The 14036-nt window shown below is 38.9% G+C and overlaps 2 protein-coding genes across 2 annotated transcripts; both read right to left on the reverse strand.

Moving 5' to 3' along the window:
* Window positions 1-8069: 8069 nt before the first annotated feature.
* On the reverse strand, window positions 8070-9317 carry LOC139143250 (uncharacterized). The gene has a single exon (XM_070713426.1). The coding sequence runs from the start codon at window positions 9315-9317 to the stop codon at window positions 8070-8072; it is 1248 nt and encodes a 415-aa protein (XP_070569527.1).
* Window positions 9318-9342: 25 nt separating this feature from the next.
* Window positions 9343-13986, reverse strand: LOC139131924 (uncharacterized). The gene is made up of 3 exons (XM_070698242.1): window positions 13906-13986; window positions 12231-12304; window positions 9343-11955 (listed from the first exon to the last, which is right to left on the reverse strand). Exons 1-3 carry the CDS (start codon window positions 13942-13944, stop codon window positions 10101-10103), a joined length of 1968 nt encoding a protein of 655 aa, XP_070554343.1. The 5' UTR covers window positions 13945-13986; the 3' UTR covers window positions 9343-10100.
* Between the last annotated feature and the right edge of the window lie 50 nt (window positions 13987-14036).

Genomic DNA, 14036 nt, shown 5'->3' on the forward strand with positions numbered 1-14036 from the left:
TAATTTTGAAATGGGGAGAACATGTACACTTGTCGATAGTTTTTGCGTGATTGACTCTTTCATCACATGTACATAAAACAACTAAATTTCTCGCTTTCTATTGGTATGTAAAGTAACTAAATAAAGGTAACAGTCTGTTAAGGTTTTGTAAATATGGGTTTAGCATGTTGTTATATTACAATTATTTTCAGGTTTTTTTGCACTTATCATGCATACTGCAGTAAGATTCTAATGTTTTAAAAGTAAAGTTTATTTAAGTACTTTACATTTTTTCCTCGCTTTTCTCCGATCGTTGATGAGTAGTAAAGGGGGATGTATAGCATTTTTGGGTAAGTTAGGGGGTGTTTTGGGGAAAGATATAGAACACTTGGGTAAGTTAGGGGGTCTTTTTGGGGGGTGGGGAGATATAGAACACTTGGGTAAGTTAGGGGGTCTTTATGAGAAGATATAGAACACTTGGGTAAGTTAGGGGGTCTTTATGAGAAGATATAGAACACTTGGGTAAGTTAGGGGGTCTTTATGAGAAGATATAGAACACTTGGGTAAGTTAGGGGGTCTTTTTTCATTTTTTGAAAGATATAGACCACTGTCATGGCCGACTGGTACAAACGTACGTCTCCTTGGTGATGGAAAGACCCCTTAGCCTAGTGAATAGACATAGACCCCTTTGGAAAGATATAGACCACTTTTTGCCTGGGCTTATAGATCACTTTTAAAAAGATATAGATCACTTATAAAAAGATATAGACCACTTTTAAAAAGCTATAGATCACTTTTTGCCTGGGCTTAAATATCACTTTTAAAACGATATAGATCACTTTTAAAAAAGATATAGAACACTGTCATGGCCGCCTGGTAGAAACGTACGTCTCCTAGGTGATGAAAAGACCCCTAACCTAGTGAAAATAGATGGGCTCGATCACTCTGTGCAGGAGCCTGCTGTATATACAAGTGTTTTTTTTGTTTTGTTTTGTTTTTTCGCGGAGCAGCACAACTTCGAGCCGAACAAGCAATGTAGGATTGTGGCACATAGGTTATTTGCTTCAGAAGTTGAAAAACTTGGGAAAGTAGCGCACTACCTGGCCCTGATTTGATGAAGATAAATCCTATGGCTGCTTTCGGAGCTTATTCACAGCAGGGTACCGTACCTACGGCAGTCACATTGGATACGAGCGAGTCTTCCCGACTTTGCTGCAAATAACAGGGAACAATTGACATTCTTTGCAGTCAGCATGGACGATAAGATATCAAGAGATAATGTGGTAAGTTCATTTGCTATATATTTCATTACTTTTCATTTTCTTCGATCTAATACATCATGTATTTTTTGTTCTATGTTGAATGATATGCAGTATCGACCCGACCTGGCTTCGTCTATCAAACAAGCGGGCAGGGGGGCGCCGGGGCATGTACATTTACGATTTCAACAGTTGTATTGATATATTATCATTCTGCAACATTCGAGAAAGGGGGTAGGGAGTATGAGAAATGTGAAATTTTGCCTTTAAAATGTAAACTTAAGGAGCGATGCCGTACTGTACACGCCATCCAACATACGCGGCGCTAGCTCAGGCCACTGGAGGCATACAGTGCATGTTCTCCGTCAACACGTTTAGCGACGAATACGAGTGTGAAGAGAGAGGCTGGAAAACAGTGTTCAATTTATAATGTTTCAAGTTCAATGAATCAAATCTGTCAATTTTTAAAGAGAACTGACATATCCATTACGGTAGTCGATAGAATAACATCGTTTTGCAAGCGCTAGGAGTAACGCGAGTGATACTCAGGTGCAGCCAACGAACAATGCACTTTTAAAGGGGTCTTTACTACGACAAGATATATTTTTCATGACAAGTAATGTGAATTGACTAATTTTAAGTCATGAGGGTAATTAATTAGCTGTTCATAATTTGCCCTCCCACTGAACATTTTTCGACTTACCCTCCCGCACTCAAACTTCATTTTTACCCACTCCCCACTTATTTTTGCCTGTTCCCCTCCCCACTGTCAATTTTGAAGCTCCCCGGCCCTGCCAAGTGGCGAGAAAAACTTGCCGATTTCCCCTTCCCTCGAAAAAATCCCCCACAATATTTCTCATTCCATTTCCCCTGCAGACATGAAGCTACCCTACCCTGAGATGAAAAAACCTAGCTGTCGATTTTCACTGCCCTGTGAAAAAATTTTCCCTGAAAATTAACATTCCCATGCAGACACATACTGCAGTGGCCTTCTACCGGAAACACCATGGCTCAACTTCCCCTGTAGCTTCCCCTCTCTCCTTGTTTTTCGCCAAGCCCTGTCCCCGGGACAATCAACCGATATCTGCCCTGCCCGACAAAAAACCTAAAATTTGCTCCCCTGCCACCTAAAAATATGTCCCCTACCCAAGCAAAATTAAAATTTCCCCTGCCCTCAAAAATTGCTCCCAGAATAGCTTTTTCAATGAATAGCTCCGTTGGCTGCACCTGGATAGTGTCCGTGTGTACTTGAGACCCGCGAGATACTGTTTGCGTTCGATCGTCCGGTACTCACGTAAATCATGGAGTGAAAAAAGTGATGATTTCACAAGTCCGGTACTAATTTTTATCCTCTCCTTGCCTTCTCAAAAGAATAGCAGTGAACCCTTTCACCGGCGATGATTAGAGTGTGAAAATTTTGTAAGCAAGAGTTGTAACCGCAGATTTTCATGGAAAGTAAATGGTGCATTTTGTCGATCTGCAGTGCATGCAGTGCAGTCGACCGCCGCGCTGCCAAAATAATCCAGCACAGAACAAAAGGTAACATGTTCTGTGTTAAAAGTTCATTGACTTTAGCACCAAATATAAGGTGACACTGAAACACAAAGGAAATTATACCGTGTTTTGTATGAGAGCTTGCATAGTCAAAAAACAATTACTACTATATCACCTTGTTTATACTTGTTCAGACATGTGTTCCTAACAAACACGATTGGAACTAATTCGGGAAAATTGGATGAGAGTAATTGTTAGGAAAATATAACGAAATCGAAATTTTTACAGCTGAAATTTTACAAAATGATAGAATAGTGTAAAATTTGAAATATTGTTCTCATCGGACAAAACAACGAAAACACAACGATTATTGCATACCTCTTTCATCGGATTCATTTTTATGAAAATAAGTTCATTTTTGTGTAAATGTACTGAAGAAACGAGACAAAATGCTTAAAACTTCTCTAATTGACGAATTTTGAGTCAGGGCACTTTTGAAATGCCCCTGACTTTTTCATGAATTTAAGGCTTCATAAACATAAAATTGAGTCAGGGCACATTTTAAAAGACCCTGACTGACTTAACTGTAAATCAATCGAAAAGCTTCATTTTGGTCGAGGAAAAATGACAATCTGACATTATTACTAGTGTTTCAGTAATGAAGAAACTACAGACAAACTCTCATATTTTCATTCAAATGTGAGTATTGTTCATATGTTTTGAACAATATTGCATTAGATACTATCATGCACTGATTCTTACTCATAAGATTTCAACAGCATCGTAAATTGTGTATAAAATTTTAAAGATGGTAAGCAAATATGGTGTAAAATTAGAGAAATTTCTAAAATTCTTGAGAAATTCTGCCAATCCAATTATCCCAATTTAGTTCCAATCGTGTTAAGGTAAAAAAAATAACGATGAAAATGATGATAACTGTGAAAGTTAGTGACTAATCAAATTAAAATCTAAGAGTTGACCATTTCATAATATTTCGTTCCCGTCAATGAACACGAACTTGAAACAAATAACACCTACTGATGTAAATTGTACGCACATTTATATAAAACATTCACACCAACACTATATATACAATACTTTACATTTATATTGTGCTAAATTATTTGTATTCAGTATTGTTTGCTTGCTTTAAGTGTTCTTGTCACCTTTACTAAATTTGAGAATAATTTTGTTATGCAGTGCCATATTTTTATTTTGAATGTCGATTGATTTTTAAAGAGAAAATCACCTCACCGTATTATTATTATTATTATTATTATTATTATTATTATATTTATCTATACCTCCTCCGCTTTTCTTATACTTAATCATATGAGGGGTTGATCACAAAATCTGGTGCAGTTTGATATTTTTTTTCTTCCATTCAGCTGTTAAATCTCCATGAATTTCATAGCAATTCTCTAACCACTCTAATTCTGATCATTTGTCTTCTTTTCAAGTGACTGTTGATTCTAATCTGCTGATTGCCAGGAAAGAAAGTGGACGACTTGGTTGTACACGTGAGACTTTCATCATTAGAAACTCATCCCTAAGTTGATGTCAGTGAAATGATCGTGTCTCAAGGAACGTACAGGTGACCATCCACTCCACCCTACCCCATCCTCCTTCCAGAATACTGTATCTGTGAAACATTCAACATCAAAGATTTTCGTCATGGACTATCATCTCTGCAAAATTACTTGACTCATATTTTGACATATTTGAAGGACATTTTCAAAGCTTGGGAGAATAACCGTTTTGTTCATGAGAATATACAATCAGTGACTGTGACACAACATTTTCTTCCTTCACAACTAAAATATGATACATCAGGAAAGTAATGTGGGCCACTAGTAATATTTGTATGATCCAACGCAGTCATCTAAGTATTCATCATGGAAATTTAGGTGAAATACCTGAAAGATACAGTAATTTATTGTCACTGAGGAACAATCCTTGGGTCACAGTGTAGATCATTTGAAAATCATTTGAAAGGAAAACTAGGATTCAATACTTAGAAGGTAACTTTCAGGTTATGTTTTGTTTCTGGCATCATGAAGAAATAAAGCCAACTGTATGAGGAAATCGTGTCAACTTGTGAAGTATGTGGTATCTCACCATGCACTTGGACAACCTTATTTCAATTACTGTTTTTTCCTTTACATTGAAGCACCCCCTCCCCACAAAAGATCTTTTAAATATAGAAAAAATAAATACACTGCTTATCCTAAAGCTTTCTTCTTTCAATGATATGAATTGGTTTGATGTCGACATGTTGAGAAAAGGTCTGCAAGTACAACTTCTGCAACTTAATAGCTTAATCAGGAAAAAAAGAGCACAATATCATAATACAGGCTAAAGTAAATGAAAAAATAAGAGGACCATTCTTTCGCTTGTTCCGTTCTCAATGAATAATACTTTTTACTGACAAGAAATTTGTGGTATATGTACAAACCTAGTATGCCTTCATAAAGTCCTGCATGGCCTATATCAAAACAAGTGTAATCCAATTCAATGGCCAGGACAACTCTTTTAATCAGGCCCTCGGGGCAGGGGGGCCTACTTTTTGGCCTTTAGGGCACAAGGACCATGCACATTCACACACACACACACAAACAAATCAACACCAAGTCACTAAAGGTTCATTTCGACTTTAACTGACAAGGAGCTATTACTTTTAATGACTTTTTCCCTTCAGTATTTGTTTTTGGTTAATACCAACTATGATTTCTGTTTTAATCCTTAACGTAATGGTGTTGAGATACAGAGTGATGAGCTTATTTGTTTGGCTCGTACATGTGTAAACTGCATTGATATTTTTATCAAGTTAACCCTTTGAGCGCCAATGTCAATTTTTACTCCTTTACAAAATATACCTAGTAAACTTTTCTCAGATTTTTGCCAAAGCTTTAATAAAAAACCCAAACAAACTGTAGCCGATAAAATATGTCCAACTGGTCGAAAATTATGAAAAAAAAAATTAGAAAATTCATAAAAATTTGCAAAATGTGATAATACTTAGAATGTCTTACCAGAAAAAATGTTTGACACACTTTACAGACTGGCTTTAAAAAAGGTAAAAAACCAACAAAACAAACAAAACAATCCCCCCCCCAAAAAAACAAAAACAAAAACAAAACGAAAAATTATCCAAGACTTATATTGACTTCAAATTTCTTTAATCTTAGACATTTTCATTTTTCAGTGTGTAAAATGTACCAAATATTTTTTAGTTTGCGAACATTGAAATCTCGATTATTGATGATCAGCTTCAAGAGTGTTTGCAGAATGAGACCCATCATGTCAAATGACCCTTACTCTGAAATGGTACTAGCTTACACTAGAGAGGATGTTCTCATTTCTTGACAGAGGGAGGGCAAAATAAGGCCCGAGGGGCTGAGAGGCCTTCAAAGGGTCAAGAGAAGTGGAGGGAGTCCATAAACAGGGAAAGAGTGATCTCATTCATCGACAAAGACCATTATTCATGCAGTGGGCCCACTTTTGGCCTTCGGGGCAATGGGACACGCACACACACAAACAAACAAATATTTTTACTCATTCACCAAATATTTACACACAACCACCAATAAATTCAAATTAGCCTCTGAATCATTTCAAATGAATTAAATTGACCTTGGTTTATTACTTTTCAAAAGATAAACCAGAAACTGCATTTTTTTACCATGTAAAAAAGACTTTTCACCATGTACACAAAAACAAACAAACAAACAAACTGTTAGTCTATCATGTTCAATTCCAAATTCAATATTTGAAGTTCATGGGGAAATATACCCTCTTCTTTCTTTCATTTGCAAATATGAATCACATACATTTAAAGACTATAATAAGTGTGTGAAATATACAACTACAATTCTTACAAAAGGATGATTATATTACATTTGCAAAAACAAAATATCGATTTTTCAGATTTTTTCAAATTGTGAAACTGCTTATAAGTAAAATCAATTTTGAATCTAGTGAATTTGATGTTTTGAAAAAAGCATTTTTTAAAAACATTATAGAGTGAATTGCTGGAATATTCATGCAAATTGTGAAAACATTTCACTATACTTCATTACTTCAACCTCAGCTAACTTGAAAGAATAACACTTTACATAGATGTCATGGCTAAGTAACATTGACAATACATCTTGTGTTTGAGTGAAATCTACAAAGCCTCATGAATGATAATTATTAGACAATGCCTATTCCTGACAAAGCACTTGAAACTACTTGAGTAAAGCAAGGTTGTGAAATATACGAAACATTTGGCAAATTTCTTTATGAGGATTTCAAGGACAATGTCCAGTTTCAATAACCATAGGGAACAGTTTTGTAATTTCCAATCAGAGCTCTTGTTATGTAGGTCATTTCCCCCACACTCATCATGACCTGAGTTCAATTAGTCTAGAACATTCTCAAGGTCACTGCCCTTGATGACCTCACAACCTTGAATTCAATTAGTCATGTTTGGAATGTTCTGGAAAGTTGATTAGTTGTGTAAGGGAGATAATTTTAGAACAGTAATTAGCATGTCAATAAAAGTTCTAGATTGTTCTTATATGCCTTTATAAAAGGGACGTGCACAGCTTCCAGTCAGACTTTGGGATCGTGTCTCTTGTGTGTTACTAAACTCCAGCAGTAGTCATTCTCAAGACTTTTCAAGACCTTCACTGTCAACGCTGGATTTATACTGTGGTCTTTGTGCAGCTTCAAGCCTGCAAGCCAAAGGACTGTTCATTCATCCAACTGACTGTTACAACTCTGAGACTGGAGCTTTGCCGTCCCAGCTGAGATAAGTAGTCTGTACACTTTTAAAGCTTGTACTCTGTCCCTAACTTAGCAATTAGTTTGTTTTCGTAATAAATTTTGTTTAAAAACGGACTGCTGAGTTCACCCTTTTGTTCGTTTTCTCTGCACGTAACACTCTTTATCATAACTAGGGCATACTTTTTACTTTCATTTTTGGATACTACATTACATCCACACGTCGGATTTTGACGGGGTCATTCACGGTGATGGTTGATGTTGGACAAGACGAGTGATGGCATCAAAGTTGACGTCTAAGCTGTTGCGGTAATTTAAGGTGATTCCCCTGACCTTACAAAGAGTGGTGTACCTTTCTTGTCGGGCTGTGCTAGACAGAAGGCGTAGTTTTTAGCTCCCCTGACACGAACTTGGTGATGAAATTGCTGGGAGGATCCAGTTCGTTGGTGAGATCACCCAAGTAATCACCAAGAGGTGGTTCGTACTGGTCTGGTTTGCTGACAAAGATGACTGAATCAGTGTCGAAGTACAAGACCCGTTCACCAATGGCCTCAAGGAGATCGTACAACTTCAGACGAGCATAGGCAGTGGTAAATGCAGCAATGACAACATTGGTGTTGACAGCCCCTCGACAAATTCATTCTGAAGTGTATGTTGAACAGCAACCATGTCGTCATTGACGAAAGACAAGTTGTTGACAATGTGTTGTTCACTTGTAAGCAGGCGGAAGAGTTCTGCAGGTTCTCTGATGTACTGCAGCTGTGGAAAGTTGTTGCGTTGTGCAAACTTGCCCCACATAGAATTCAGCATTAGTTTTGCCAATGCTCGTTGGCCTGGATTTCGGTGAATCTTCATCTTGTCAAGAAGGATTCCCTCTCTGTCATAGTACTCACGGATGTACCGATCTTGGTCATCTTCTGTCTGACACCATGAAGGCCGACCACTACTCTCTTGTTTCAACTTTAGGAAAGTGTTGATGTAATCAGTAAAGAGCCCGCCTGTGTGCGATTCTCTGTTGTACACTTCTCTTTCTCTGTAGTGCCATACCTCAAACACTTTGACGATCTTGTACCCCTTCTCGACAGCTTTGGCTAATTCAGGTGTTGTCCAAGTTCCCACGAAGGACCGTTGTTCGTCGTTATGCTCACATGGTGACTGTTGTTTGGTGTCTGCACAACTTCTGCAAAGGGGAAATATCAACTTCTTTTCCACTCGGAGGGGGAGAATAGGAAAGTAGAGTTTTCGAGGAGGCAGAACTCGACATTTCGCCAGACCAAAGTATAATTGAACAGGGAGTACAATGTTCTTGGTGCGGACTTCTGGATGTTTGATAGGGTACTTACAGTACTTGTTGACGTAGGGGTAGAGGCTTGTGAAATCCACGTAGTGAATTTCTTCATCATCAACACATTCGTGGTATAGTGTAGTGGCATTGGTTCTACCGCCAAAGAATGCATCTCGTGGATGAAGGGGCTCCTGTAGGTCAAGTGACTTGACGAATTCTTGCAGTTCTTGGTTTTCATGAATTTCTTTCTTGAAGTCACACTCCCACTTTTCGATCACTCTAAAGCCATGGCAACGTAGAAATCGCATCTTATCTTGGGTACTTTGGTAAAGGTCTGCCATCGTCTTCTCAACTTTAGTGTTGACAGTGTCATGGTCTTCATAGCATCGAGGACAGCCATGGTAGTAGCAACCGTGCATCTCATATACTGTGTTGCTTTCTTCATCATAACCATCTACCCAATAGCGGTCAATTTTCTTCTCACCTCCATTGTGGACGTGTTGGATGTTGACATCATGCTTGAATGTTATCATTCTAACCACTGCATTGCAATGACAGATTGATTTCTTTGATGGATGTAACCATGATCTGGAATGACCCCGATGGTATCTTTCTTGAGAAAATTCTTGCGTAAAACAACGTTGCAGGCTGATGCGATGGTCACACAATCTCTGAACGGATCCACACCGTTTTGTTGTTTGAACATGTCTCGAAATTTCAAACAACTTCTCCTCAGGATGTCTACATCACTTCGGCAGTAGTCTTCAAGTTCTTGTCTCAGGTTGAAAGGGCGGTTTTTCAATCTTTCGTCTTCATACCACTTTAGGAATTTCTCTCTCGCGTGCTGTTTCATGCCATCGGGGCCGTAATATCTGGAATCTGGGAGAGGACCGACGTAATCTTGATTCTCTGCTGTATTGAAGAAATGGGGAAGTAGCCTTTGTGCAGTTCATTCAGCTCAAACATGTCAGGAAGTTGAGCCAAAGCCACAGGTAGGAAATTATAAGAGTCAATGAACTTGATGTTTAAGCCTGGGATGAAGATGCGCATGATTTTGGTTCCATTGATGATGACTTCAGGTTGAACGTTGTTTTCATGGCAGTATTGCAGTATGAATTGTCCGTCATAACCTTGCAGATTGTGTGCGATGAAAGTACTGGCAGCATTTTCTTCTGTGAGGGCCCAATCGCAAAACTCTTGCTTGGTGTTGGGACCATAGAACACCTGCTCTGAACATGACTCGGACTGGACAATGCACAAGTTGGGTACATGGACGCCCTCATCTTGGGTACATTCAAAGTCAAAGAAATAGTACTTCATCTCTTCTTCACTGCCTTCTTCTTCTCCTTCTTCAGCTTCAAAGTCGAATAAGTCAACATCATCGTCATGAATACTATCTCTAGTGGACTTCTTCTTTCTTTTAACACGGATGGGCTGGATGTAGCATAAATGGTCACTGTCTTGGTACTGTTTACATACTCTACAGTATTTTTCACCACAGTGATGGTCATCATCTTTCTTTCGCTTTTCCCAATTGATGGTAACACCACACAACTTGCAGCGACAAATGATTTGACATGTTGCATATTGAGCGAGGGGACCAGGTGTTTTATGGTTGTTGAAGCATTGTTGACCTCGAAAGTAGCGATGACAATCTTTGCAGTAGACCTGATTATCTGTCGATGGACATACAGATGGAACACAGCAACACTTGCAGAAAGCTTCACAGATGTGGTCATGTTGTTTTGGTACCCCGTGTGACAGTGGTGACAGTAATAGTGTCTCTGGAGAAATGCAGGCATTGACGTGATCACATCATAATGGTTGTTATGATGATAAAGGTAAATATTGTGTTCAGCAGTGTCCCTTCCCTGATAAGCAAGCGAACCCGACGTTTCATCTGAAATAACATGGATTCGATACGATGGAAGGACAGCCTGTAATTTGTCAAGTTCTTCATGTCCACACGGCCCTGGTGAAATACCTGCCTTAGTGATGAGTTCGGATGCACGTCGCTTCTGCTCTTGCCGTCCCATTCGCACATAGTCCCATCCTGGATCATTGTTGCGGTTGATGTGGGCTGTTGCAGTCACTATAGCCCGTGCGCAACAGAGTTCATCGGTGTTAGTGATACGAATGACACTTCTCATCAGTCGGAGGCGGCGGGCTATGTTGACGGGTCTCCTGCCCCACTTCTTTCCTGTTCCGACAGGCATGTGTACATGAATGAAATTGATATGAACACTGTCATCGAGGGTGAATTCTTCATAGGACTGCAGGACACGTTCAATTTCGCCCAACACTCTGTACACAGTCAGTTCTTGAACAGGGGAAAAAGGTAACCAGATTTGATAGGGAAGGGACGGACTTTCAAGTGTAATGCGTACTCTGTCCCTGGGAGAGATGCCATGGGTGAGTCGGCCAATAATACTCTCAAACACGTCTTGTAGCACCACCATCACTTGCACAAAACCACGCACCGGTTGGATGTCATTGAATTGTATCTCATAGTCATGAGCTGTAGCATTGAATTTCTTCACTTGTCTTTCATGGACGCGTACGATGCTGTAATACTTTGCGCCGCTGTCTTCATCTGATGGCGAATCTTTTGACGACAGGTCATCAATTGACCCACTGCCAATCTGACGTGTTGGATGTGATGAAGGGGAAGAACTTTGTGTGGAAGGCTGATGATTATTTGAGAGGGCCTGCCATTTGGTATTAAATTCCTGGGTATTCATGGGGACAGAAGAATTGGATGAATGCTGAGTATCTTGAATATTTGAGGGGGAATGAGAAATATGGGAGTGTAGAAGGTCTTTTAATTTTACATTGAAATCCTGTGTGACAATATTATCTCCGTTTTCTGTGAATTGGCTATGATCACTATTACAACTATAAATATCTTCGCTTTGAGAACTAGAGCTATCACTATAATGACAATCAGTATTATCACTATCACTATCATGGGAACTATGACTGTCACTACTATGAGAACTATAATTATTGCTACAACAGTTACTGTTACTGCTACTACTTGATGACCTCACGGTACTGTTTTCTTCACTGATGTTCATTTCTTCTCCCCAAGGAAAATCAAACGCTGTCTTGACCATAACAAGATTTTTCCTCAGTCTGATGTACTTCTTGTTTGGCTTAGCTGTTGTTTGTCTATAAAAAATAAAATAAGAAAAATTATTTATAATATTACTTTTGCAGAAAAGGTGCAGCAATCATGAATACTGATTTTCTAACATTACTGTTTTTGTTCAGTAAATATAATACAAGTTTGTCAAGAAATAAAAATAGCTGTTTCCCCCCCCCCACCATTTCTTTTTGTATTATTACTTTTTGATCATTAAATATATAATATAGAGTTGTCAAGGAATACAATTGCTGTTTTTCCTTATTTCTTTTAATGAATGAAAATAAAAATTTTAACTTACGGATATTGATTGAGACCACCACCATCCTCCTCCTCCTCCTCATCATCATCACATATCATGCATTTACTGAGGTCCTAGAATAGAATAAATGTAATCACACTCAGTATGATATGCGGAGCTTAAAAAAAATTATGATTTTTTTTCCCTCCGCTATACTTTTCCTCTTATGGAAACACATACACACAAATAATACAAAGAGCAATCAGAACAAAGCGTATTTTGTTTACTCAAAACAGTTGGATTGAACCCACACTTCAGTTATATACATGTACGGTCTGCAGAGGTCAACGCATGATGAAACCATAAACAAACGTGCACTGTGTACATATATCCGTGCAGGCGAGAGCCCTGTTCAGTGCATAACGACGATTCCAATGAAACACGTCTGAAGAGATTTCAAAGACCGATCGATAAAATGTATTGATCTGTTCAAATGTCTATGCATAGTTTACGAACACACTACCATTACAGAACTCCCTGTGATCATGTCCGGATATACACTGAGTAACTATCGATCAGAAATTTACACCAAAGTTGACCTCTCCCACAATAACAAATCATGACCTGATCGAGGTCGCCTGTGCGCGCGTATTACAGAAATTCTCGAGCACCGTACACTACGGTGTACTTCAACAGTTCAAATTGCAAGTTGTTTATAAACATATTCCTCACGGTCCGGTGGAAGAGGTGATTTTTTAGCCAAATTACTGTTTGCAGAGTGTACTCCAGACTTCGTTTCTTTTTTTATTTATTTATCGCTCAAAACAGAGCCAGATACAGGCCAGAAGGTTTGTCTGTTGCAGAACAAAAGACGGAATTTTACACTTCCCCCCAGGGCCCGGCCCCATACCCAAACAGCACAGCAAAGTTTGACTGTCGATCAAAAAAATTGCTACAAAGTTGCTGCATGGTACGATCACGACCTGGTCGCATAACCTAATTTTGAGAAGGTCATATTTACGTGTGACTGGCTAATACAGTATTGCAAAAGATCGTTGACCTCAACCCAGTCGACTGATCACGCATCGAGTGATGGGTCGATGGCAATGTGGCTGATGACAAGATCGACAGAGCAGAGTGCGATGCACGCACCGTATACACCGTCACGCAGTATTTACATGCACTGATTTTGATCACGCACGGTACGGCGACATCTAATTTGAAATAAAAATTCTATCCAACTCCAGCTATTTTGCTTTTGATTCTTTTTTTTTTACAGCGAGGAAAACATTTCCGTGTAGGGGTAGGGGTAATCAGACAACACACGACAGAGTGCAATGCACGCACGGTATACACCGTTAGTGTTTACATGCACTGATTTTGATCACGCACATCACGGCGGCATCGAATTTGAAATGAAAATTCTATCAACCCCAACTATTTTGCTTTTGATTCTTTTTTTACAGCGAGGAAAACATTTCCGTGTAGGGGTAATCAGACAGTTAACACACGACAGAGTGCAATGCACGCTCCGTATACACCGTTACGCAGTGTTTACATGCACTGATTTTGATCATGCACATCACGGCGACATCGAATTTGAAATGAAAATTCTATCCTATCCAACTTCAACTATTTTGCCTTTGGTTCTTTTTACAGCGAGGAAAACGTTTCCGTGTAGGGGTAGGGGTAATTTGACAGACACAATATAAATGTATTTGTAAATGTTACTTACATCATGATCATGCTTGTTCGGCGATCCCAATACTGCCATTACTGGTTGTTGAACGGATTGGTGGGACTCCGACAGAGGTGACTCGTTCTGTAGAAATGAAAAATGAAAAATTACATGAAATATTTTCCTTC

The sequence above is a fragment of the Ptychodera flava genome, chromosome 1 (assembly GCF_041260155.1).
Source record: "Ptychodera flava strain L36383 chromosome 1, AS_Pfla_20210202, whole genome shotgun sequence".
NCBI classification, from domain to species: Eukaryota; Metazoa; Hemichordata; class Enteropneusta; family Ptychoderidae; genus Ptychodera; species Ptychodera flava.